Source organism: Cervus elaphus, chromosome 28 (genome assembly GCF_910594005.1).
Source record: "Cervus elaphus chromosome 28, mCerEla1.1, whole genome shotgun sequence".
In the NCBI taxonomy this organism is placed as follows: Eukaryota; Metazoa; Chordata; class Mammalia; order Artiodactyla; family Cervidae; genus Cervus; species Cervus elaphus.
In genome coordinates, this window is record NC_057842.1 from 45,553,171 (window position 1) to 45,575,565 (window position 22,395).

At 35.9% G+C, this 22,395-nt stretch overlaps 1 protein-coding gene across 5 annotated transcripts in view; it reads left to right on the forward strand.

The window, feature by feature from the left end:
• ATG5 (autophagy related 5) overlaps positions 1-22,160 on the forward strand; it is a 116,206-nt gene extending 94,046 nt beyond the window's left edge. For 4 of the 5 annotated variants that reach the window (XM_043889957.1, XM_043889956.1, XM_043889958.1 and 1 more), the window contains 2 exons: positions 4,055-4,172; positions 19,938-22,160. In XM_043889957.1, coding sequence (XP_043745892.1) covers positions 4,055-4,172; positions 19,938-20,074 — 255 coding nt within the window. In that variant the 3' untranslated portion in view covers positions 20,075-22,160. The remainder of the gene's footprint in view (positions 1-4,054; positions 4,173-19,937) is intronic. The other variant, XM_043889959.1, reaches the window with a different exon arrangement.
• Positions 22,161-22,395: the final 235 nt, after the last annotated feature.

Sequence of the window (22,395 nt, forward strand, 5' to 3'; positions counted from 1 at the left end):
GGTGAAATGTCTACTGGTATCTTTTGCTTATTTTCTGATTGAATTCTTTGTGTTTTTTCACTGTTGGACTTTTAGAGTTCTTACTTATTCTGGATATAAGAACTTTGTTGGATATGTAGTCTTGCAGATAGTCTCTTTCAGTCTTGTCTTTTCACCTTCAGAACAAAAGTTGTGTTTTGTTGATAAAGATCCAGTTTATCAATATTTCCTTTTATGGATCTTGCTTTTGGTATTAAGTTCTAGATTAGTTCCGAATTTAGTCCTCAAGTGACTTTGCCTTTTTTACTTTGCTGTATAAAAGCTGAATGTCATGATTCTGGACCTTTTAATAACTAGACAAGTGAACTTAGAGAAAATAGGTTAAAAAGAAATTAAACGAGTTTGCTAAATTGGGGTAGTATTAAGTTAAAATACTCATACAGTGCTCTAAGACTGCTGATCGTGGTGGTAGTGGCCTGTGTTTCAGTGTACGTTTAGATGGGTGTGCGTACCACGTCGCTCAGTCGTGTACCATGAGGGCGTCCCTGAGAGTCAGTTAGTAAAGCATCTGCCTGCAATGCAGGAGACCCTGGTTTGATTCCTGGGTCCAGAAGATCCTCTGGAGAAGGGATAGGCTGCCCACTCCAGTACTCTTGGGCTTCCCTTGTGGCTCAGCATGATCGTACTGTGTACATATTTTATTCACTTGAAAACTGTGCAGTGTAGATATTACCTCCATTTATACTCATGCATGTTTTCAAACTTGATTCACTAAAATTTTATAAATTTAACTTAAAATTTTTTACAAATTTGATTCTTGCTGCTTCTGTTCAGTTTGTCTTCCAGGTAAATCAGCAGCATACCTTTTGCATGTAAGGGAAATTGTTATTACAGTGGTGCAAGTGCCTGAGTAGAGAAAGGGTGAGGCACGGCCAGCCAATAGCACTCCAGGTTTATATTCCATTTGATGTTTTAAGAAAGGACTGACGTACTAGCTGAAGAACGAACAGGGGCAGTTTCAAAGATGACTTTACCAAGTCATTTCTCATGAGAAAGTTATTCTGTTTCTTGGAAGTCCCTAAAATAGTTTGCAGATTTACAGATATTATGGCTAGATTAAGTGTTGTGGTGTAGTTCTATTATAGTGGCTTTCTTATCTATCAGACAAGGATTCAGATTACCGTGGATATTGTTAGCATTGTCTGGTTTCATGTATACTAGATCATAGTTTAAAGAATTCTTGTTCATGGAGTTTTTGTATTTTAAAACTATTGCTGTGTTCAAAATGAAGATAGCTTTTAAATATATCCTAGTAAAATTTAGTCTTCTCTGCTGAAATCCAGTTTAGGTTTAATGAGATCTTTAAGAAATTTGCATGAATTTACCCTACATTCCCATTGCCCTTCAGAACCTCTGTACAGTACTTGAATTCGTAGTCTGTCTGTGGCCAGCTTCTGTTCTCAAGATAAATAGCTCTCAAAGTTGAGTGTTTTTTAAGAATGAGAATATAAGTGTTTAAAGGCACTTGGACAAAATTTAAACAAAAAATATTTGCTAGATTTTTTGTTTGGAGTATTTTAGGTCTTTGCCTTTTAATAAGGTTTTTTTGTTACATGATGAAACAGAAATTTACTTTGATGAAAGTTTTCTTGGTTACCAGTCTATAGGATTTACTTGGAGTATATGTTAATAGTTCTGGAACTTCACCCTTCCCCCCAAGTAAATAATATTATAAAGACTGTTGAAGTTATACCTTTATTATAACTGCTCCATTTTGGGAAAGAGTTAAAAAAAAAGAAGTACAGAGAAATTGCAGGCCATTTTTTCTAGGAATGTGAGTAGAGGAGAATTGCTGTATTTTTAATACGTATCTAAGACTACTTGGCCTTTACTGTTTAGCATATTGTTTTCAAATTGCTATAATGTGTATTAGTATAGCTAAGCCACCTCATAATTCTGTCACTTAATAAGGGGCAAGTGAATCTTGGAAAGATTTGACTTTGCTGAAAACCTTAGTCTTATCAGACCAGAGTTTGGATGATCCATTTTAACAGTTTTTGTATTGGAGGTACAGTCCCGCCCCTCCTTTTATCCTGACCAAGTCCCAGTTGTCATCGCATAGGCTTGCATCATTCAGACAGCCTCTCACCGGTCATCCTGCTGTTACCTCTTCACGAAGTCATTGCACACAATGCTGCTTTCCATTAGCCTTCAGAAAAAAGCCTCTTTCATCACGTCACTTCCTTTGCTAAAAAGTCTTAAAAGCCTCTTCATTGCCTGGAAGATAGAAAGCCCTAAGTGGGTGATGGCTATTTTAAATGATTACTGCTGTCCCCTATTCATTTCTTTCTTCTCTGAACTCCTCAAACCTGTATCATCTTCACATAGTGAATCCTTGATTGTTCATAATATTCTTCTGTTATTTTCCTGTGTACAGTAAAGTGAATCAGTTGTACATATACATAAATCCACTGTTTTTTAGATTCTTTTCCTATATAGGCCATTATTGTGTATTGAGTAGAGTTCCCTGTTCAGTAATACTTCTAAAAAATTCAATTAGTGAAGTGAACTGCATTATATTTAATGCATATTTATTAAATTTTAGTTTTTCTCATGCTTTCCATATACATTCAACTGTATTATTTTAAAATTATTTTGATATTTATTATGTATTCACTGAACACACAATATAAAGCCAGGAGAAGTAGTCACATACTTGCACCACATTTAGCTTTTCTTGTATTTTAGTTCATGTCTATACTTAAAATCAGGTTTTCTTCTTCTTTTTTTTTTTTTTTAAACCAAATCTGGTTAAAAGTTATCTTGAAGAAGTTGAGGTGTGCCTCTGTGATTTTAAAATAAACAAGCCAAAAAAAAAAAAAAAAAGATTACCTTTAATGGCTAGGTATTTGAAATCATTTTCTTATAAGGTATTACTCTGTTCCTGTAGATTTCATGATTTTTCATTCCAAGAAGCTTAAAACAAAAACTTAGCATCTTAAAATGAAAAAACAGTTAAGAGTTGTGGTGGGTGTTATTCTCTTTATCATTTATTCAGTACTTGGCACAGGTCTCCCGTTATTCCTAGAACAAACTTCAGAGATGGGGAATGTCCCAAGTTTCCAAAGAAACTGGGTGCGAGATCGTAGAGCTCATGAGGACAGTGCTGTTACTCATGGACTGGCTGATGGCAGAGCCTCTGCACTCTGTCACGGGAAGGCTTCCGTCACCGTTGCTGTGCTTCTAGAGAGGGAATTTGAGAAAATTAAACCTTAATTTTTTGAAGGAGTAAGATGTTGAAGTTGTTAGCAGTCAATTATGACAGTGCTAATAAATAAGAATTGTCAGAGGAAATGTACCTATTATTTTGAAATTTTTGAACCTATAGAAAAGTTTTAAAATAGTAAAACAGCTAAGACCATCTAAGACCCTTCACCTGGATTCACCAGTAATTAACCTTTTTTCACATTTGTTGTCTCTTTTTCTGTACACACGCTCTCTCTCCTCTCCCCTAACCATTTGATTGTAGGTTTCAGACATCATGGTACCTAATTCCTGAACATCTGATCATGAATTTCTTAACAGTAAGGATATTGTCCTTATAAACATTATCACACCTAAGAAATTTATCATTAATCTAATATTATCTAATGTTCATCTGGTATTTCCCCAGTTATTTCAAAAATGTCTTTTATAATTGATCTTTTTAAATTCCTTTCTCCAATCCAGTATCCAGTCAGAGTTTATGTTTTGTATTTAGTTGTGATATCTTGTCGGTCCCTTTTAATCTTTTTTTTTTATTTGCTGCCTCTGACTTTTTGTTAAGTGTCCAGGTCAGCTGCGTTTCAAGTGCTGCATGTTCTGAATTTGCCTTATTGCCTCCTGTGGTTAGAGTTACTTAGGTCTGTGTTAAGCATTTTCAGCCATAATACCACATGTGTGATGTATGCTTCTGATTACACTGTACCTTTATCAGAAGGCATCTCATGCCACCTTTAAATTTCTAATATATTAATTCATAGCTTGTAGCAATAGAGACATAATTGTTTGGACCCTTTTTTGATTTCTCAAATAGACAACAACTGAACGGCCTTTCATTCAGAAGCTTTTTCGACCTGTGTCTACAGATGGACAATTGCATACACTAGGAGATCTCCTCAAAGAAGTCTGTCCTTCTGCAGTTGCTCCGGAAGGTAATATAATTGACAACATTAAAACATGTCTTTCATTCCTCTTCATTACCGAAGTAACATAAGAGTTCTGTATTTATAAATAACATGTATTAGTTACTCCAGTAAGATATTTTCATTATCTTATAAGGAAAAATCTTTTGAAACAGAAGCACTTAATACTTAACTATTTCATAAGTTATTGACACTAACAGAATAAGAAACTCATTCTCTTTAGCAAACCAAAATATGGTTTTAAAGTGACTCTCTTATATTTTGGGGCCCCGGGTTTTTCATTTGTGAATTCAGTTTTGGTAAATGTTGTATTTTTAATCTTGCATTGTGTTTCATCATTCTAAAGAAATAAGAGATAGTTTTTTTTTAAAAAAAGTCTTAGGTTTGGTTGATATTTTAATACTGAGTAATGGATACATATTTTATTTGAAGTTTTTGCTACTCTTTAATGTTTTACTGAACATTATTCTCTTAGGATTTAACATTTCACAAGGCTAGTCAAAAACTTGCCCTGTTTTATAGTCCTTATTTTGTAATTTATGTTAAAATTGTTTTCCTGTAAGCAGAGGAAAAATAGAAAAATCACTTAATTGCAGCATAAGAAACACAAGGAAAATGCGGAAAACTAGGGGGAAAATGCTGTAAACCCCTAACTCATAGAGACTACTGTTGACACACACATACAGATATATACTTGAATATTTGAGAGGGTGTATGTGCGTAAATTTATCCGTCCTCCTTTTTCACCTGATACAATATGATAGTTCTTAAAAATTCTTTAAAGCCATTTTTTAAAATGCCATGGCCCTTGGTATCTATGTACCATAATTTGACCATCACTCTATCACTGAATGACTTGTCTTATTGTTGGTTACTGTGCTGTAGGAGAAATTTCAGTGGCATATTGCTGTGTTTGTTAATATGTTGCCTAGATTTGTGTATGTTATATAGAAAAACATTAAAAACTTACCACTTTAAATCTTTTATGGTAAGAGGTAAGGCAGTAATAAATGCAAAGGTAAATACTTCAGTAGATCATGCTGTGTTTCTTATTAACATATCCTACGTTGGGATGGTGGCAGCATTATTTACATGACTTGTAACTATATTACATAGTTCAAGAAGCGTTTAGTATCTGTGGAAATGGTTTGCCTACTCAGTAATTAGAAGTAATAGGATTGGGAGGAATATTCACATTCCAGTCTAAAAGACTAAACAAAGAATATTGAGCTCAGAAAATGTGCCGTTTGGCCTGTTGAATCAAATATGCTTCCTTTCCCTGGCATTTCTATGTGTATCTAGCACTTTGAAAATACACAAAGGCTCAATAGGAGGGAAGAAGAGGGACATCTAAATACCACCAGAACCAGTTCCAGAAGGGACTGATAAAAAAGATCATTGACTACTACCCAGAGCTATGAAAATTGAGTAAATTTCTCTGGCGATCCAGTGGTTAAAACTGCACTTCCACTGCAGGGGACATGCTTTCAGTCCCTGGTCAAGGAACTAAGGTCTTACAAGCCATGTGGTGCAACCAAAAAGCAACATGTTTCATATATATATATATATATATATATATATATATATATACACACACACACACATATATGTATGAAATGTATATGTATAATTATATATATATATATATATATATATATATATATATATTATAGAGAGAGTGAGTTTATAAGGCCTTACTAATGTCATTTGTCAGCTTCCCTGGTAGCTCAGCTGGTAAAGAATCTGCCTGTAATGCAGGAGATCCTGGTTTGATTCCTGGGTCAGGAAGATCCTCTGGAGAAGGGGTAGTATCTCCCACTCCACGTCTTGGGCTTCCCTCATGGCTCAGTCAGTAAAGAATCCATACTTGCAGTGTGGGTGACCTGGGTTTGATCCCTGTGTTGGGAAGACCCCCTGGAGGAGGGCATGGTACCCCACTCCAGTATTCTTGCCTGGAGAATCCCCATGGACAGAGAAGCCTGGCGGGCTGCAGTCGATGGGGTCACAAAGAGTCAGACACGACTGAGCGACTAAGCCCAGCAGTACTGTCCTAGCCGAGTTTCTGTTACTGTCATGCACATCTTCATATCTCTAATGCTAGATAAGTGTTTCCTCAGTATTTCAATTCCTGAGTTCTTTGTGTCATTACTTGAAACATTATTTATGGTCTTTGAATCATGACATAATTAACAGTAAGTTGATTTTAATACTATCTTAGAATCTTAATCTATCTTTATTGCTACCTGGTTTTCATTTTCAGTAAGAGTTTGCATTAAGTAATTGTTCTGCCATGCAGTGATTTTTATTTAATTTATAAGCCATCACTACAATCTAGTTTTAGAATACTTCTATCATCTCAAAAGTTTCCGTGTGTGTTTGTAGCTAATTTCTGCTCCTGCTGCCAATTATAGACAACTATTGATCAGCTTTCTGTCTAGAATTTACCTCCTTTGGATATTTCACATAAAGGGAGTTACACAAAATTGCAATTGTTTTTCTCTTTTACATGATGTTTTTGGGTTTCATTCATATTCTATAAATTAGTAGTTTGTTCCTTTTTATTACTGAATAGTATTCCAGCTGGGTGACACATTTTGTTTATTCACCAATTGATTGATGTTTGAGTTTCCACCTTTTCACTTTGATGAATAATGCTGCTCTAAACATCCTTATACTGGCATATATTTTCATTTTTCTTGAGTAGATCCCTAAGAGTGGAATGGCTGTGTTGTATGGTAGATTTATGGCTAATTTTTAAAAGAAACTGCTAAGCTTTTCCAAAGTGGCTGCGTCATTTTACAGTTCTACCCACAGTGAATGGAGATTCTAGTTTCTTCACATTCTCACCATTGTATATATTTTTTTGTCTTATTATAGCCATTCTAGTGTTTGTGTATAGTGGTAGCTCATGTTTTTTAAAATTTCCCTAGTAACTAATGATGTTGAGTATTTTCATGTGCTTTTTGTTATTCATGGATATATTTGATGAAATGTCTCGTGTAAATCCTTTTCTTATTTTTTGTTGTATCTTATTACTGACTTCTGAGAGTTATTTATATATTCTGCCTGTTAAGTCCTTTACCAGACATGATATGTGATTATTTTCTCCTAGTCTGGGAATTATCTTTTCATTTTCTTTTGAAGAGTAAAAAATATTTTATTTTGATGAAACCCTATTGAGGTTTTTTACATATTGTGTTCAGTTAAATAATCAAAATTTTTTTCTAGTAGATGATACATTTATATAGTTCCAAAATCCAAAAGTTTATAAAAGAATTTAGTGAAAAGTCTGTATCTCAGCTCCTATACATAAAACCCTGACTCAGTTCCCCTCTCCAGACAACCAGTGTTGCCATCTCCCAGTAAATCCTCACAGGGATAGTGAAAGTTTTTATTTTTGAACTCAAGTTGTAGAAATTTGGACTGGGATAGTCCCAGTAACTTTAGGAATAATCTTACCATTGCAGTTCATTTTCTCCATACTGTAAAAGTGTGTGTGTGTATGTGTGTGTGTGTGTGTGTGTGTGTTTTAATCTGTTTAATGTCTGTTTTGCCAAATTCTTAAAGATTTGGGCATATAGACTAGTTTTCCCATTTGAAGTTAAGAGATTAATCATTTTTATTGCTGACAGAGATGGGACCCATAGGCTGCCCCCACTGCAAGCATTTGCCTTCAGTTATTCATTTCTCTGCACTATATTTTTCTCTTTTTGAGTACTTTATAGTATCTTAATTTAAAAAATGCTTTTATCAATTAAGAGTAAATTGAAATCACACCAGTCAGAATGGCCATCCCTCAAAAGTCTACAAACAATAAATGCTGGAGAGGGTGTGGAGAAAAGGGAACCCTTTTGCACTGTTGGTGGGAATGTAAATTCATATAGCCACTGTGGAAGACAGTATGGAAATTCCTTTAAAAACTAGGAATAAAACCACCAGATGACCCAGCAATCCAAATACTAGGCATATGCCCTGAGAAAATCAAAATTGAAAAAGACACATGTACCCCAGTGTTCATTGCAGCACTATTTACGATAGCTAGAACGTGGGAGCAACCTAGATGGCCATCGACAGATGAGTGGATAGACAAGCTGTGGTACATACATACAATGGAATATTACTCAGCCATAAAAAGGAATGCCTTTGAGTCAGTTCTGAGGTGGTGGATGAACCTAGAGCCTATTATACAGAGTGAAGTAAATCAGAAAGAGAAAAACAAATATTATATACTATCCATATATATGGAATTTAAAGATGGTACTGATGAAATTATTTGCAGGACAGCAGTGGAGACACAGAGAACAGACTTATAGCCACAGGGGTGGGGGAGGAAGGAGAAGGTGGGATATATGGAGAAAGTAACATGCAGACTTATATTCAGTTCAGTTCAGTCGCTCAGTCGTGTCCAACTCTTTGCGACCCCATGAACTGCAGCACTCCAGGCCTCCCTGTCCATCACCAACTCCCAGAGTCCACTCAAACCCATTTCCATTGAGTTGGTGATGCCATCCAACCATCTCATCCTCTGTCGTCCCCTTCTCCTCCTGCCCTCAATCTTTCCCAACATCAGGGTCTTTTCCAATGAGTCAACTCTTCGCATCAGGTGGCCAAAGTATTGGAGTTTCAGCTTCAAAATCAGTCCTTCCAGTGAACACCTAGGACTGATCTCCTTTAGGATGGACTGGTTGGATCTCCTTGCAGTCCAAGGGACTCTCAGGAGTCTTCTCCAACACCACAGTTCAAACGCATTAATTCTTCTGTGCTCAGCTTTCTTTATAGCCCAACTTTCACATCCATACATGACCACTGGAAAAACCATAGCCTTGACTAGACGGACCTTTGTTGGCAAAGTAATGTCTCTCTTTTTTAGTATGCTATCTAGGTTGGTCATAACTTTCCTTCCAAGGAGTAAGCGTCTTTTGATTTCATGGCTGCAGTCACTATCTGCAGTGATTTTGGAGCCCAGAAAAATAAAGTCAGCCACTGTTTCCACCGTTTTCCCATCTATTTGCCATGAAGTGATGGGACCGGATGACTCACGTGACCACATGTAAAATAGACAGCCAATGGGAATTTGCTGTATGTCTCAGGGAACTCAGACTGGGGCTCTGTAACAACCTAGAGGGGTGGGATGGGGAGCGAGATGGGAGGGAGGCTCAAGAGGGAGGGGACGTATGTACACCTATGGCTGATTCACACTGAGGTTTGGCAGAAACAACACAATTCTATAAAGCAATTATCCTTCAATTAAAAAATAAATTTAAAATTTTTGAAAAAATGAAATTTAAGCTAAAGCTTAGTATTGAAATGACTACCTTATTGTACTTTCCTTAGATGTTTTTTTGACAATCTGCTTTCCAAAACATTGTGTCATGTAAGCATATTTCTTTATAAGATCTTTGACTGTTGAGCGAGAGCATCACAATGAGACTCGAGATCTTAAGACTGCTGCACTGTAAGGTGCACGGTGAACAGCACACTCGTCAGCAAATCCACAGAAAGAGGAAAGAGACTTAGTGGAGGGAGAGCAGGAAGAGATTGGTTGGCTGTCAGTTTTGTATTTGACATCTTTAAAGAATTGTGTAAATGTTGGAACTTAAAGTTATTTTAGTTCATTCTCCTAGTTTTTTAGATGATTGGTCCAAGGTTTCTTAGCTGCTTCGTTGTAGAACTAGGTTTGGAAGTCAAGTCTCCATCTTCTGGTCCATTGGTTTTTCCACCTTACTGTGCTGCCATTTATTTTCATTTTCATCTTTTCACTTTTTTGTATACTTTAAAATAACATTCTGAAATGTTCACTTTCTCTTAACTTCTTTTTGGTTTGTGTTTGGTACCTAATCTGGCCTACATGCATGACCCGTCCTCTGTTTTACCCCTGGTATGATCTTAGGGACTTGAACTTCTGTTGCTATTGTAGTGTTCCTGTGTGTAATTCTGGCTATTCTTTTTGATGGATATGAAAATGATGTCTATGACATTCAGCATGTAGATGAAAGCAGTCATATGCTTTGAGCCAACACGTTCTGTCAGAACACACCTTCGTGTTTTTTGTTCATTCCTACACCCAGATCACAGCACAGACAAGTTGTCATCCCGCACCAGAACGGCACACACATTTGTGAGGCTTTTTTATTCTTTTAAACACTATTCCCTCCTAAATTTCTAACCTGGCCTACCTGCCCATCCATTCTTAAAGAATACACAAGATGACCCCCCCCCCCTTTTTTTTAAAGAGAGGGCAGTGAGGTAGACACTCACAACTTTAATCCACAAACTTGCCTCTTAGGTGAGTATCTTTGTATGACAGACTTCTTCCCAGACTCTCACATGCTTGTGTCAATCAGGGACCATACACACACTTCACTGAAATGCTATAAATAGTACCTCTACTTTTGAGGTCCTCTTGATGGCACCTTTCATGCCCAGAGGAGGCCACGTTTCTCACACCAATACCTTATCTTTAGAAAAACTTTTTATGTGCCTCTTCCATTTGTCACCTCTTTAGAAAATAACTGTCATTTCAGGATCTATGGGAAGTATTCAAAACATCAAGTCATTCTTTCAGTAAAGAACTGTTTACTGTCTGGTTCAGCACACCTGTAATATTGTCAGCCATGAAGCATTTTGAAACACCTGCACCCAACTTAAATTGAAAGCGAAAGACTGTAAGATTGGGTGTGTGTGGATAAGAACTCGCTGTCGTCACATGATTAAAAGAGAAAGTGCTTCATAAAAGTTATGTGGCACCATTGTCTGTTGCTCCTTATGACAGGTGATTCATGCATGAAGGAATTTTGCCTTGTTTCATCATATGAAGGTAAAATGTACTAATATTCATGAAGACATGCTTTAGGTCTTTTTTCTTATAATTAATGATGAGCTGCTTTATGTGATTCTTTTTTTGTTGTTTTTCAAGTGGCTTGAGAAGTTAGCCAAGGTAACAGGAAATAACCAAAGGTGAACTCAGGTAAATTTTTTTCTGTGATGTCAGCAATAGTTAAAATGACTCAGAGAGCTAAGCTTCTGTAGCAGGCTTGAAGTGAAGTATTTCTTTGTCCATTAGAAACAATGTAACCAAAATTTTTTAAAATCTAAAAATCATAACTTTTATTCTTTTACTTTGGATAATACAAAAAACTTACAAGCTTTGCCGAAACATATTTTATTTCCCAGTTGTCTAATGTAATGCATAAAAACCTGGTAAGTTAGGATTATAAAAATAAAAGTGTCCGTTCTTGCTTTTTTGTTGTTGTTTTTTTTTTTTTTTTTTTTTTTTGATGGAAGGAGTATTGCTTTACAGTGTTGTATTGGTTTCCACCAAACATCGACATGAATCAGTCATAGGTTTACCCACATCCCCTCCCACTTGAACATCCCTCACCTCCCTCCCCTTCATCCCTCTGGGTTGTTACGGAGCCCTGGTTTGACCTTCCTGAGTCAGACTGCAGATTCTCATTTGCTGTCTCTTTTAGTCCTCTGTAGCAGTTGGGCTGTTGTGATCCTGAATTTATATTTGCCAGTGTACAACTGGAGTGTATGTTAAGGGAAAGGCTTACATTTTACGGGAAATGAGTCAAGGTCCCCAGCATCGCTCTTACCAGCAAGTGCAGTCTTCTTGCTTCTTGCCTCTTTCCATTTCTGCCTTGCTTCCTGGGATTTTATTTACTCTTTGAGCCCCTTCCCAACTTCCATTGAACTTTCGGGTTCCCTTTGATGTTGTAGCTTTCATTATTCATCAGTCAATTTCTTCACATCATATTGTCTTCTGACACTGGGGTTACTCAGATGTGTAAGATAGCATCCCTGCTTTTAAGAAACTAGTCCAGCTGGAGTGGACTGAAAATGATCTGTGTAGGAATGGAGATATGCAAAGGATTTTAGGAATATTATCTTATCCATTCTGGAGTGGATAGTTAAGCCAGGCCTTAAAAGATGAGCAGAAATTGTTGCAAAGGAGGGACCAGGCCACACATATCACATGACCACTGAAGTAGAATCCTTCACCGAGGGGCAGGCTGCTGAGGGGTAGTGTCTACTCTGAAATGCTGATTTAAAATGTCCCTACTTTATTTTGCTGAAAGACTCGCTTTATTTTTGTACTTCTCTCCTATAAAAGTACAGAAGATTTTTAGTGAGGTCAGAGATGTGGGAGAAAGCGTTGAGGAACTAAGTGACTAAGATTGATCTTTTATTTGCTTGGTTAGGACATTAGAAGATAATTTTAACAACTGAGGCTAGGGTGTCACAATACACCATCTAGGTCATCTAACTTGAAAATTACAGTTTTATTTTTGACATGCTTTATGATAAACCACAGAATAGTTTCTGTAAAATTAAGAAAAGATGGTGTATTCATGTTTTTTCTCCTTAGCTCTGTAGCATATGATTAGATTGTTTATAAAGTGAATTAACTCTTTGCTTGTAATCACTTTTTTCATACATAAAGCAATTAGAAAAAAGAAACATTCAAGTCTCACTGTTTATCTGAGGCAGATCCTTCAGTTTGAACTTCAAATTTGCGCTTTTGTCGGCATGATGACATTGACTGCCCAAAGACATGGCATTTCAGACTTGCCAGTTCATGCCGCAGAAAAGTAAAACCTTCAGACTTCATCAGGATGAGGGGTTAGAAGTAAGAATAATAATCATTTTTCAGTTTCAGTAATTCTGTTTTATAGAGTAAGAACCATTAAAAAAAAACAAACCTACTACTAAATGATCTTCTAAATCAGACAGTGTGAAGGTACAAAAGGATACTGGAATGAAAACAGATTTTAAATGAGTGAAGACAGAATTAGAAGTGATCTGTGGAAGGCACATTTGTGACCTTGCTAAGGTACCGTGAGCCTGCCGTGTGGGAATGGTCACTGGACCGCAGTCTCAGCCTAACACTCTGCTCTTCACTGTTTTCTCTCTCCGGATATAAAAGAAATGACACAGTGTCACACACAATGGTAATACAAGAAGTTCTTCAAACGTAGCCCTCATTAACAAAGATGTACTATATTTAATTTTGGACAGAAGAAACTTATGAGACTTATTTTAAACTTGGTAATTTTCTTGAATTTATCCTTACGCCATCAAATTCTACACTGAATCAGACTCTCTGCCTTGTTGTGTCATTGTCCCTCCATCTCTGTGGTTTGTCCCGATACGTGGGTACCACAAACTAATTTTGGCGGTACAAAATCTCTTAGTGACTCAATCCGTTGACATATGTCTTTTCTAAAATCAAAGAAATAATTAACTGCTTATTTTCATTATTCTCCATTGGCAAAGATAGGATTACTGGGCCTGTCAGGAGAGGCTTCTGATTTCCTTTACCTAGTTCCTGAGACGTTAAATGAATTAACCTGACTTTTTCAAAAAATGGGAACCGATACTTGCACAGTTAACATTTCATCTTTAGCACTAGAAAACAGAATTTCTTTAACAAAATAATAGCACATGCAGGAGATTAAAAGCAAGTCTTCTCTTTGTTAAAGCAAGTCCTGTGAGACCTTACTCTGACCATACATAAACAGCGTGATTATTGCCTATCTTTTAAATAAAACAATTAGTTCTGAACTATTCTGTAATTCATACCTGACATATATTAATAGACCCTGTTATGCCCAACTAGAATTACTGGATCCTTTTATGAAAGCAGATCAAAAACATTTGAGCTATATTTTCAAAGTTGTATTTTGGTTTTTTTGGGGGGTTGAAATGAACAAGTTTAAGTTTGTAACTTATACCACACTTTTATTAAGAGACATTTAATCAGTTTATTTAAATGGTCTTACAGTCACTTGATACAATGTTCTTTTTATAATAATAGCTGATTTGGGGGGCGGTTAAGTTTAGATTTTGGTTTATTACTTCCTCAGAAATATAAAGGTTATAAGCAGGGCAATGAAAGAATTAACATAGACATGTTTTGAAAATCTTATACAATATGTTAAGAGTCAAAGCTCTGGCAATATTTTGGACAGAAATAATTAACATATATATAAATTTATGCATGGAAAAAGATATGTGATCTATATTAACTGTGATATATTAATTAAAACCTATACTACTAAGTGAGTGTAGATCCGGAAGAAGTTAATGTAAGTATTTTTAAATGGGTTTGTATTTCTCTGATAAACAGCACTTTCCTTCTGTTTGTGATCATAGGATAAAAGCTCCGTAAGCTTGTATATGTTCATTTTTACTGCTACATCATGTAGTGTGCTCTTAAGATTGAGATCTCATTCCCCAGGAAGCATTTCTGTCTAAGATTAATTGCCCTTTTAAAATCAGCGTTTGATGTATTCCTTTGGCTATATCCTGACTTGGTTTAACCCTCTTTGACCTGACCTCACTGACTATTACCGCTGAGGCTGAGTCAGAATCCTTCAGCATGATGTATGCATTTCAGATTTCAGCCTGTGGTTTTTCATGTCGATGGATTCAATTAGTTGGCGTTTTACTAATGAACATATCAGAGGTTAAAGAATTTGTCAGACAGAACAAAATTGTTCAGAATAGTGGTAGTTAAAAAAGCTCATCTCTTTGTTTTTCAGAATGATCAAGTATTTTTCAGAAGTTTTACCTTTCAGCATCACATACATTACAAGATAGCAAATTGAGGCATTTTCTGCTGAACTATAAAATATATATATGAAGCCACAGATCTAAACACAGTGGTTACAATCTCTGGCCTTAAATTTCTATTACTCCATAAGTAATATTCATAAGTGTGAACTAAAAAACAAGTTACTAATCTGAAATTTTCTGATTAAAAGCACTTTCCCTTAAAAGATACATCATCCATTTCTCTAGCTTCCTTTAAATTCAGAAGTTTCACATATTTAGTTACACATATTAACAGTAAGAGTGAAACTCATGCATCTTTCTAGAATCTCACATAACCTGTTTTTAAAGACATTTAGGTCATATTCCTTGTAGATAATTGGCTTAAAAGTAATGGCTAAAAACCAGATTTGGATGGGGAAGGCTGTGAGCCATTGCTGATTCGCTTTGCATGTGTGCTCAGTTGTGTCTGTGACCCTGTGGATCATAGCCCACCAGACTTCTTTGTCCATGGAATTTTCCAGGCAAGAATACTGGAGTGGGTGGCCATTTCCTTCTCCAGGGGATCTTCCTGACTCAGGGATTGAACCCCTGGCTCTTGAATCTCCTTCATTAGCAGGCAGATTCTTTACCACTGTGCCACCTGGGAAGCCCAAGCCATTGCTAACAGAAATCTTTAAAAGGCAGATTCATCACATACTCTCAAGTTCTCTAATAATGGTATACTTTAGCTTGTGTAGCAAAGATTTTCGAAGGTTATTTGTTTCCCCTCCTTGAATTTTTCATCTTTAAAATAAACTGAGACCCATACCTGAAGTTTATTAAGTAACTTTACCAGAGTACAGTAGGGCTCTTTTGATTTATCCAGGCTGTGCTTTGCTGAATATACACATAGAGAGCACTACTAGATTAATCCAGAGTGCTTAGAGTGCTTAAGGAATTTTTTAAATTTCATTTTGTTGCTTGCATAATGATTGAGTCTTTGGGTTTTTGTTGTTGCCATCTCTTCCTTTTTTTCCTTAACACATTCATAAAATCTGTGCCACACTGCATAATAATGAGGCTGAGTAATGCAGAGTGTATATTAACATGAGGCCACATTCTCACAGCCCTGTGCATGCCAGTCACTTAATTGAATCCGCAGTTTTTATATACCTTTTGATACATCACTCACTTCACTGAATACCTATTGTGTCCAAGCCCTGTGCTGAGTGCTTTATTTGGATATCCCCTTTGATCCTCCACACAACCCCAGAGATGAGAATTCCTTATCTACATTGTAGGAGGAGGAAACTGGGACTCGGAAGGTTGAGTGATTTGCCTGAGAATCCAAAACTAGTGTATTATGCTGATTTAAACTCAAAAAGAAATATTTTGCTTCTTAGCCTTAAAAGACTCATGTACTGGAACTGGAAGACATGTTACCAGTCCTCTGTTTTAGAACAGTGGTCTACAGACTGACCTATGGTGTTGAGTCTTATAATACTTGGGCTTATGAGTAAGATCAGTATAAGAAGTGAAATTTTATTGTGATAGTCTCTTTATAGATATATGCTCTCTTTAGATTTAACATCTAACTCTTAAAGTGAATTTAATTACTATTCTCTCCAAAGAAAATGCTTGTCTCTGACATTTGTTTGTCCTTTTCCTTAATTCACAAACTCAAAGTATTTAGGGATGACTGTTCTTATATTTACAACATGAATTAAAAGAGGTAGTTTTTTAAGTTACTGTGTGGACATTCTATAGAATAACGACATGTATTCTTCAAAATTGTCAAGGTTAGAAAGTGCAAAGAAAGGCCAAGAGCTGTCCAAGTTAAAGGAGAGTATAGAGACCTGAAAATTAAATGCAATGTATGATTCCTGTACTGGATCCTAGACTGGAGAAAAAATAACTAGGATAATTAATAACTTCTGAAGTGATTATATAATAGTATAGTGTCAGTGTTAATGGTTTATTTTGGTAACTGTGCTATGATTATATAAAAGAATATTTTTATTAGAAAGTGTACATTGAAATATCAGAGGTAAAACACTCAGTGTTTCTAATTTACTCTCAAATGATTCAGAAATTAATTATATATACATAAAATGATAAAGCAAATGGGGCAAAATGTAAACAATTGATGACTCTGGGTGAAGAGAAAGTCCTTGTGCTGTTCTTGCAACTTTTGTCTAAGTTTGAAATTATATCCAAATCAAAAGTTACCCCCCAAAAGTGCCCTGTATGAGAGAATTTCGTATAGAACGAGTTCACTTGATTACTGTGTCAAACGTTTGCCTACTTTAAAACATCAGACTAACGTTTTTAAAAATCTGAGTGGGTGAGATGTGGAGTAACATTTTTCTCCTGAGTCATTTACTTTGTAGTGACATATTTTTTATTCCCAAGTATTAAATTCTAGATTCCCATTTTGAAACACAAAGATATATTTACCAAAAACATGATTTACTTTAGTAGCAGTATCATCAGGCGTTTCCTTTCTGTTAGGGGAAAAAGAACCTGCTAATTTTTCACTGCTTCGTTGTGTTAGTTCTGGTATTGCCAAAGTATGCTGTTGTGCTTGTTGTTATTTTTGGTAACATGAATTTTGGTGATGGCATATGTACATCTGGGCTCATTCGGAAGCATTCTGACTTTTTGTTGTTTTAATAACCAAAGCAGCCTTTTTCAGTCGAGCTCTTATTCTCCACAGTAGTGGCAGCCACTAGACACGATTTTCAAAGCATTATTTCTGATAGTGTGTTTAACCAGCAGCAAAATGATTCAAGCCATGAAGACATTTATTGTCAGGCACCATGCTAGGCACGAGGCTGCAGTGATACATAAGAGAAACTTTACTTCATAGTTCCAGGGGCACTGCTGTCCCATTCTGATGTTTCTGGTGACAGTTACGTTATCAGAGGAAGTCAGAAAACCAGAAAGGTAAATATACACAGGTGAAATATTTGAACAAATATAGGCAATGACCAAATTACATATGTAAAATCTTAAGCTGTTGTGTTGAAGGACATGACAGTCCTGGACCACTTCCTTAGTTGTCCATGTTTAGTGATACTTTTATGTTCCAGATTAAAAGTGGTCTCAGTTTAAGCCAGAGAATCAGTGCTGCCTATTCAGGTTTCTGATAATGTGATTTGTTGGGTTTGTTCTACAGAGTGAATTGTGCTTACGTTCCCCAGCTTCTGCTGTACCGTTCTTAGACTCCGTGGGTCCTCCTCTGTGGCTCCGCATGTTAGTCTTTTCCCTTCCAGACATGCTATGCGTCATGCCGTATTTGCTCGCACATTTACATGCTGGTGCAGGCACGGAATTCTGGATGTTCAGCCTTACTCCATGCTACCCAAAGGTGACCCTGCTTCGGGAAGAACTTCATAGATAAAGCACTTTTACTCTTACACCACTACTCTGTCATTTTTTTGACTCAGTGCTAAGTAGGAGGAAGATTCTGAGAATATTAAGATATTTCAAAGAAATATATAATAAGACTATAAAGAGAACTGCACCGGAAATGTTTTTAAATATTCTAAGAAAGATTTAATACAGTAAAACCTTGGCAATCTAGAACTTACAAAGAATGAATCATTCCAGATAGCTGAGGGTTTATCCGATTTGAGTATCAACATTTTAAAATCTTCTCAAAGTACTAATACCGTGCTTTCTATAGTATTCTGTATATAGCTTAATCTTTTGGTTATAAATGATTCACATCATTATGAAAACCAATCATTGTATTAATACTGTGATCACAACTGTGTAAGAAGTATGTATAGATGCAGCAGAGATCAGTGGACAAATCAAAACAATGAAAGCATTTTTTTTAGGTTAATAGTATTATAAGCCTTTTCCAGAATTGTTTTAAGCTGTGACATTTTCTGGAGACATTTATTTGGGAATCTTTGGGGCTGATAGTATGTTTGTTAGGACTTTATTTTTGGCATTCTTTTAGCAATGCTCCAGTGGTTTTATATCTTCTCATTGTCAGTCTGTTGACTGTCACCTCCCAGGACTGTGCTGCCTCTAGCAGGAAGTTTAAATATTTCTTTAAAAGGATCTCTTGTCTCAGGTGCCAGCCACACCATGATCACCATACATCATCAGCCCATTCTGCCTAGACATTAGAGCACTAGGGATGCAAACGTCACTTTGAACAGAGAAGAAAGGGGAAAAATGGGGTATTTCCCTCTCATGCGGTTCCATGAATTCCCTGTTTTCCTTGCTGTCTTCTGTGTCCAGGAAACTGAGAGATTTAGATGTTGCAGATTGAAGAGACTTAAGAGACAGACCAAGAATTGTGCTAAAGGAGTGATACAGTTTCTTGAAGGTTCTGTTTTGTTTTTTCAAAAAAAAAGTGTTTTTTTTGTTTTTTTTTTTAACTTTTTGTGTTATTCTGTAGCAACCAAGCATGCTTTGTTTTCTTTCAGGATTGTCAATGATTTATACCAAAATCATAAAAGACACAAAGCTAATCTTTAATTTTTAACAAAATTTGAACTTAGGAAAAAAACATAAATTGCAGCAACCTTTTAATTAATGAATGGACATCAACAAAAATCAATCAAATTTCATGATTCTGAAACAGAAATCCCTGAGTCAGACTCCTAGTTCCTTCTCATTAAAATTTTAACTCTTCTTCTAATAGTTTCTATAAAATTTTCTCATGCATTTTTGAACAGCTCTACTGAAAATTAACTTACAGCTCCCAATTGTTTCATTAAACATCTTCTTAAACACTGATCTTGAAAAAAAAACCTGATCTTATTTTTTGTGACTTCTAGACACATTTCTGTTTTGTATGTTTTAAATATGTATTGACCTACTTCATACACCTGTCATTTTTAATAGTACATTTTTTATGTATAGCTAAAATAAATTTTGATCAGTGGGTACAATGGGCTGTTTTCTCCACTATGGTTTCATTAACGTCAATCGTAGGTAAGCACAGTAATTAAGAAAGAATGAATACTTTCACATATAGCAACAGAATTTTTATCAGAATTCATTGTAACCCTCAGGTTTCTGTTTTGGGTGATACATATTGCAACATTTGAACTTTCTCCATGTCCACATTTCCTGCGCAGGAAACAGACCAGGTTTAACCTGTTAAAGCAGTAAAATCCATTTGATTCACTGAGGATTCTCAAAGGCAGCAGATTATTTTTTCTTCAACTGTTTTGACTCATCGATTATTGTTGGATTTCTTTCTTGGAATAGATGGGGAAAAAAAGAACCAAGTAATGATTCATGGAATTGAACCAATGTTGGAAACACCTTTGCAGTGGCTGAGTGAACATCTGAGCTACCCGGATAATTTTCTTCATATTAGCATCATCCCGCAACCAACAGATTGAAGGATCAACCATTTTCCTGAATGGAATCACCCTTAAATAGGATTTACCAGAGCATGTCACCCTTCTGCTTCAATCAGGTTTGGTGGAGGCACCCTGACCAGAAACACTGCTGCAAGCCAAACAGGAAAAAGATTCCATGTCAGATAAGGGCACTAGGGCTGGTCTTACTTTGCATCACCACTGCTTTCCTCCACTGCCGTCATTAAACCTCAGCTGCGACATGAAAGACTTTACAGGACCACTGCAAGTCTTCGGTTTTCTTGTAAAATATAATGAAGCCGAAACCTTCGGCCTAAGAAGAAAATGGAAATATGTGCCACTCAATTTGTATTTCTGATTAACAAATAAACAAGGGTATTTCCTAAGGTGACCATGGTTGAACTTTAGCTCGAGGGAGTGGAAACATTGGTTTAATTTTCAAGAGAATTAGACTTAAGAAAGTAAAAGAGAAATTCTGTTATCAATAACGTTCAGTAATTTTTTGTAAAAGATCAAATTACAGTAAACCCATCTTTCCTTAATGAAAATTTCCTATGTTTACAGTCTGTCTACTGGTATGCAATCTTGTAACTTTGATAATGAACAGTGAGAGATTTTTAAATAAAGCCTCAAAATATGTTTTGTCATTTAATAACATACAATTTTGTCACTTTTCCAGTACTTTCTCACTCACCTACAGTAGATCACTGTTTTTATTCTGTGTGTTACCCTTCAGACTGGTCATCATTGGCATGAAATGGGTGTCGGGCATAGGATAACTTGTCTCAGGAGCTGTCAGAATTTCTTGCTGCCGATTTTTAAATATGTGTTCTTTACACTAAAAGTACTGAAATAATGTTACCATTTATCATTGCTGTTTTATCATTGTAAATCTGTCAAATCATAGTATCTTAAGCATATGTATAATTTTGCATTTTTTTGGGAAAACCCTTTCCTTTTCAAGTTAGTGTTTTTCATTGACCTCAGGTCTAATATTTCACTGTGGTCCCTGGTAGCCTGTCTTTGAAGTATAAAGATTACCAATCTCCAGACTGCGGTAGCTTTTCCTTAATGTTACCAAAAATATTCAGAGGTTACTGGAGTTGTTATTCAAATAAGGAAATTTTTGCTGCACTTTATTACCATGCTGCTGGGTTTCTACCAGCTGAACATAACTTGTGCATTACACTTTGTTTCTTGTGAGCTAACTTGCTGTTCATATTGAATGTCAGCCTGTCTAAGTATTCTAAAAGACAGTATCATACAATAATGGTTTTAGATTCCAAAATAAAAATAAATGTTTTTCTCATAAAAGAAAATTATACAAATGTTGAAGTGAGATCCTACTAGTGCTCACTGCTTCCTTTTTCCTTTTGTGACATTTTTTCACTAATCAGTAGCAGACTTATTCACAGAATGAGACAAAGTTAGTCAAAGATCAAATATTCTGGAATGGAAAGTATAGGTCTCAATCAAAAAGAAAAACACAGGGTAGCATTGTGATCAGAGAAAAATAGAAGTGAGTAGCAAATAATTGGCTAATGTCAATAAAATGAAAAGTGCCATTTTAGTAAGGCAGAAAAAATAGTAATATTTGAGTTACTTAAGGATTAAAAAAAAACCCACTGACTTGTATTTTTTCAGAAGAAGTTGGTCTGAATATGATTGTTCACATTAAAAGTGTTTATTCATCTATTCAGTTTGGGGATTTTCCCCCTTGATGTTTTGACAGACTGATGTGGGCTTCAGTGAGCAAAAGGATCAAAATGCCAGGACTGCTAAGCTGTGACGAAGATAAGCAAGCAGTAAGCCGTAGTAGTTTTCCACAGGCAAGACCCATGTAAAGTCTCTGCAGGGGGTTCAAGTGAGCCCCTGATCTTCACTTCCAGATCTGAAAGTAAATTTCACCAAGCCGTTTCTCGTTGTTTTTACTCACTTTTACACCAGCATCATACTGTATTACTCTACTCTAGTCCCAGGTAAGTCAAGCCCCCATGATACCCAGAGAAAGAATAAAAACAGAAATTAGTGCTGGGCTTAAATATCTATTTTTGTTTCTTTTTATTTGAATATTTAAATTTTATGGTTTATTAAAAAATTAAATTAATTTTGTGTCTGTCTTTATTTCTAGAAGTTGGAAATGGAATTTATATAAATCAAATTACCTATTGAGGAAATCATTAAAGTTTCCTTTTCCTTGTTCCTGTTATAAAAGTTTCTTAAAGAAATAAAAGACAGGAGGGATAAAGGAGAACATATGATCGAAAACTGGAGGGGGGCACAAATCTCAATATACTTGGTTAACTCATCCTTGGTAGTGAGTATCCTAAGAAAATGAAAAT